At 41.5% G+C, this 4,911-nt stretch overlaps 1 protein-coding gene across 1 annotated transcript in view; it reads right to left on the reverse strand.

The window, feature by feature from the left end:
• Nucleotides 1-4,911, reverse strand: part of PAXIP1 (PAX interacting (with transcription-activation domain) protein 1) — a 53,087-nt gene that overhangs the window by 7,488 nt on the left and 40,688 nt on the right. Inside the window, exons 13-15 of the mRNA XM_012654144.1 lie at nt 3,961-4,031; nt 2,323-2,425; nt 1,116-1,284 (exon numbers count right to left, since the gene is read on the reverse strand). Of these exons, the coding sequence (XP_012509598.1) occupies nt 1,116-1,284; nt 2,323-2,425; nt 3,961-4,031 (343 nt within the window). The remainder of the gene's footprint in view (nt 1-1,115; nt 1,285-2,322; nt 2,426-3,960; nt 4,032-4,911) is intronic.

Below are 4,911 nucleotides of genomic sequence, written 5' to 3' on the forward strand. Positions count from 1 at the left end.
CGCATCTGCAGCAACTGTACAGAACATGCTGCTGTGAATAACAACAACTGCCTCAACACTGTACTTGAAGACTTTGTTTTTTTCTTTACATTAATGATTTATTCTTTCCTATGTTTTATTGCCTTAGATATAGAATCATGAAATTTTAAGTTTGGTTCTAGCTTTGCTATAAACAGCAATCTTAAGTATATTTATTTCTCTAAATCTTAACTTCTCATATGCAAAATTAGACTACATGAACTTTAAAAATATATACACCTTTTATTTATTTACATAAACATGAATTATGTTTGAACACTAGTGGCCAAGAAAATAGCATGGATCTAAAATATTTTAATTTAACAAGACTGATTTAATGTCAACTTATACCCATTAAAGGATAAATAAGGTTAGTTTAGACAGAAGAGCTGATGCTAGTGGGGATGAGTCCTGTCCCTGCAGGCCTGGCTTGCCCCGGGGCCACACACCTTGCTCTCATCCTTCGGAGCTAACCATTCTGCTTAAGGGGCAAAGAGCAAGGTGAGCACAGGTGAGAAAGTGTGAGAACATGGTCATACAGGGCAAACCACTAGCACAGAAACACAAATACGTAGATGCCTTAAATCAGGGGGGTAATAAATATTATCACGACACAACAGGGTAGCCAAGGAGTTCAGTTTTAGTGCCAGTGTGGTTAGGGCACAAAGAACAAGTGAGAAATAAAACTGAGAACGTGGCGAAGCTCGGCGTGAGGGCGCGTGCCTCTGCACTTGCTCCCTCCAGACAAGGGACCAGGTGAGGACTAAGAACACACCTGGGGAAGGTAAAAGGTGCCTGGCCTAGACGATAAACTGGGGACATCAACCCTGCAGATAAAGGGTGAAACCACTGCTATGCAGGACCGTGAAGGTGCCCATTTGTCTTGGCTATTATGGCTTCTATGGAGAAAAAAACCATTTATAATTTATAATCATTTTATACTTAGCAAGGTTCTAAAACCATCCAGGTATATTAATATAAGGAAAAAAACCCCCATCCTTTATATAGATGTTTGTTGGGATAAAAATGGAGATAAATTTTTTAAAAAATCAAAGTTTATCTGACATTAAAACAAAGACACTGATGCTGCTACTCACCAATGAATTTCTGACACTTGAAGCATTCTTCTAGCCACTCCGGTGTTACTATGTGCTTCACTACAGAAATGGCCGTCAGGAACTTCACTGTGCGCGTCACCTTGCTAGCAATGAGGTGTGTGCACTTCTGCGCAGACTCGGCAACCTCCCCACCAAGAATGTAGAGCTTCTGCGGGTCGCAAACACAGTCAGACATGAAAAGGCTGAGCTTCCATGGAGCCGCATCAACAGGGCGCAACACAGACGGAAACAAAGCACGTGAATGTAATTCTCAGCCAGAAAACAGTACGACAGGTACTACGAGACTACAGGAGAAAAATAAAAGTTAGATTTATCGCTTACATTTCTACAGTCATTTCCACACAGATAAAGATGAAGACATACATTCTCCAGACATCAAGAACACATCTCCACGAATAGGTAAAATGATGCAAGAATGATGCAGCTCACTTCACAAAGAGCGAACTCGCCCGGACTGTCTAAGCTGACACTGGTGTTAGTGAGGTGCGCGAACACACTATCTCCATTTTAAAAAATGATGGCATAAAAATTGACTAAGACATATTAAAAAAAATGACCTCTTATTAAAAAACCCTCATATTTTAAAGGTAGAAAAATAAAATTGCACTAAATTTGTAATAGTGGCATTTATAATTGCTTCTTTTTCTTAAAAAAAAAGAAGGAATAAAATGTATGAATCCAACATGATATAGGTCAACTTACACTCTTAACCACCCTCCCCGTACAGAAAAAAGTAGCAAAACAAAATCCCATCAGCTGTTGGGCTGTTATTTCATAAAAAATATTTAAAATCTGCCTCCATTCATCATCTAACAAATATGGAAACCCCTTTGGCCTCGCTCTACCCAAGAAAACTCATTCTGGGTAGACTGTGTTTCGATCAGAGAACTTGAAGAGGAGCAGTCCTCTTTTAGGCTAGAATGACACACGTGCAGCCCTGCAGTTCATACAGAAAGGGTTCCTGGCCTACACTGATGAGAACGCAAGTATCTAAGTACGACATGATAGCAACAACAGGGCAGGAGGTCATCAAACACTCGATGACTAGTCATCACCAGCACACTAACGACTGCTGCAAGGAGACATTGCTGACTACGTGGAAGTTTAATGACCTGCTGCCTAACGTGAACACAAACAGAAAGGGCCACTGCTCAAAACCCTAATATGCAGTAGAACGAAGCTTCACCTTGATATACTGCTGCACTTGGACAGGCTCAAATCCAGTGAAAAGCACAAAGGGGGTCAATTCTGGGGTGAGCTTCCTGGTGGGAGGTGGGATGTCTTCAATTCTGCAAAAGACACAAAGTAGCAATGATTTCATTATTTACTTACAGTAAAAATACTCTCTAGAAAACAAGGGATTCCAATGGTTTAACAAGCTTTTATAGCTTTAAGTGTGTGTGGTTTTTATTCTTAAAGGAAAAAGGAGCTACCTGTCCTTTCCCATTTACACAAAGTCACCCCCTCAAAAAGACTACACCTGAGACCTCCAAGGGAAGCACCTAATTCACTTTCAGTTAAGATCAATATTCTCTTCTTCATCAATCCCTCCCAATTAATTTTTTTAAATTGGCTTTAAAAAGAAAGCAAATATTAGCATTGGTTTCTACATTTCCCTGATTTTGCTAGTTTAAACAGAATTATAATGGCTGCTTTTCATTTTTTATATCAAGCTTTAAAAACAACACTGGTGACTTGGGCCACTCCTCGTCCGCACGTTCACAATCAATACAAGTCAGCCAAGAGGGATGTCCTGAGAGCTTCCGGTATCTTTTTAATTCTAGCCCTCTGTCTTCTACCAGAAGGTATAAAACAAGCTGTTTTACTCAAGCATACATTTCAAATTAAACCTCTTGGTTTTTTACATTTCCTTTTTTCAAATCTTATTTTTTAGCTTATATTTAAACGAGACAGTCTGGGAAATTTTTATTTTAAAATTTATTCATGGCAATTTGATCACAGCCTTAAAAAATATCACACAATTAGGATTTCACTACAAAAGTCGACAGTTCAGTTTGTGCTCTGTATGCAGGGAAGGGAAGAAGGGAAAGATAAGGAAACCGGCCCCTGCAAAGACAAGCCAAGCAGCTGCATTCACCAGGTATGGCTGGGAAATAAGAGTTTTCTAGAGTCAAGATGGAGAACAAAGCTCCCTTGGTGTGCCCCTGCATTTGCTATGCCTTACTAATTACACGGCAGGGATTCATTATTGCCTAGTGTTGGCCAGCCATGTCTTTTCCGGATGAGACCACACGATACGCATCTAAATCTGCGCACCCCAAGCCAAACATGACACATAGGTGTGGTGCACACGACGTTCCAAAGGGATCTTGGATCCTCTTTCACACCGTGGCTGATGCTCCTGGGTCCCCATCGAGCTCTGGCAGATCCGAGAAGCACAGCTAGGAAGACTCCACTCTCGGCACGCAGGGCAGGGCTTCTTCGGCACGGCCCTGGGGCTGGGGCTCCAAGGGGTGCCTCTGAGCTGGTTCTAGACTCCCCATCCCACTTCCGCCACAGCAACTTCTATTTTACATAGTGGGAGGTGGGGGGGAGGTGAAGGGAGGTTCACCAGAGTTTCTTAAAAAAAAAAGACTCAAAATTTTTCAAATAAAAAATACAAATATAGTAGCCTATGTCATTATAAACTGTCTTCAGCAATAAAATGAGACCTACCACAATAGAGCTGTGAAGCAAAAAGTAAATGCTTTCAAACCCTATTTATTGTGAAAATTTTCAGAAACTTTCCCTAATCGCCACAATTTTCCAAAACGGACCTGTGAAAGACAGCCAACCATGCAGAAAGTTAGGTTATGATCCATACCTGGCTCTTTTAGAAGAAGGCTGGGTATTAGTGACTTCATTTTGTTTCAGTTTGGGAGGTAGTCTTACACCCTGTAATTAAAATATTACCTACGTTAATCAAATCAATCTCCCAAGTAATACAGTAGCTTCCAAGAGATTTACGTGTCAAATAACCAAACTACTCAACCACGTCCCAGGACCGTGCCCTTCGCGGCAGCACCAGCACGCACCTCCCAGTGGCCAGAAGCAGCCCAACTGCCAATCCCCTCAGTTCTGTGAAATATCTTTGTCCCCTTCTTTCCTCACCTCACATTACATATGCACTTTGAACTTCTCAGGACCGTTTTTATTTCAAATAATTTGTCCTGTGTCCCAATTTACGACGTGGGAAACATATCACTGCAGTCACCCTACCCCCAAAAGACTATTCGCAAAACTGAAACTCCACAAAGGTTTCACAAAGATGTTATGAGGCCGTCGGATCGATAGTGCTATTAGCAGCCAGACAAGGTGCTGAACCCGCACCGTGTCTCAGGAAACACGCCCGCGTCCACGGGAACCAGCTTGAGGCCCTGACCCCAGAGCAGAGAAGCCCCACCAGGCGAGGACGGGAGACAGGATTCCCTCGGGGTCCCCGCCACAGTTAGCATCTCTGCTCTGCCTGTCCGTGTTCACTCCTGCGCATTTCAAACTCCGAGGTTCTTTCAAAAAGACATTTGCTCATGTTTTACTATCTGAAGCAACTACCTCTCAATCTTATTAATTTACCTTAAATATAACTTATGTTTTCTAAATATTGCTGCCATATCAAGACAACCAAAACAAATATAAGCATATCCACAGAACATGTTTGAAATCTATTTGCCCCATAAGATGTGGAGAATCAAGTTTTACAATAATTTGCAGGAAAGTTTATACTTTTTCTTATTACTACCTTTATAAGAAATCAAACTTGGGCAGGTGAGGGAGG

Source organism: Propithecus coquereli, unplaced genomic scaffold, assembly GCF_000956105.1.
Source record: "Propithecus coquereli isolate 6110/MARCELLA unplaced genomic scaffold, Pcoq_1.0 Scaffold439, whole genome shotgun sequence".
Taxonomy (NCBI): Eukaryota; Metazoa; Chordata; class Mammalia; order Primates; family Indriidae; genus Propithecus; species Propithecus coquereli.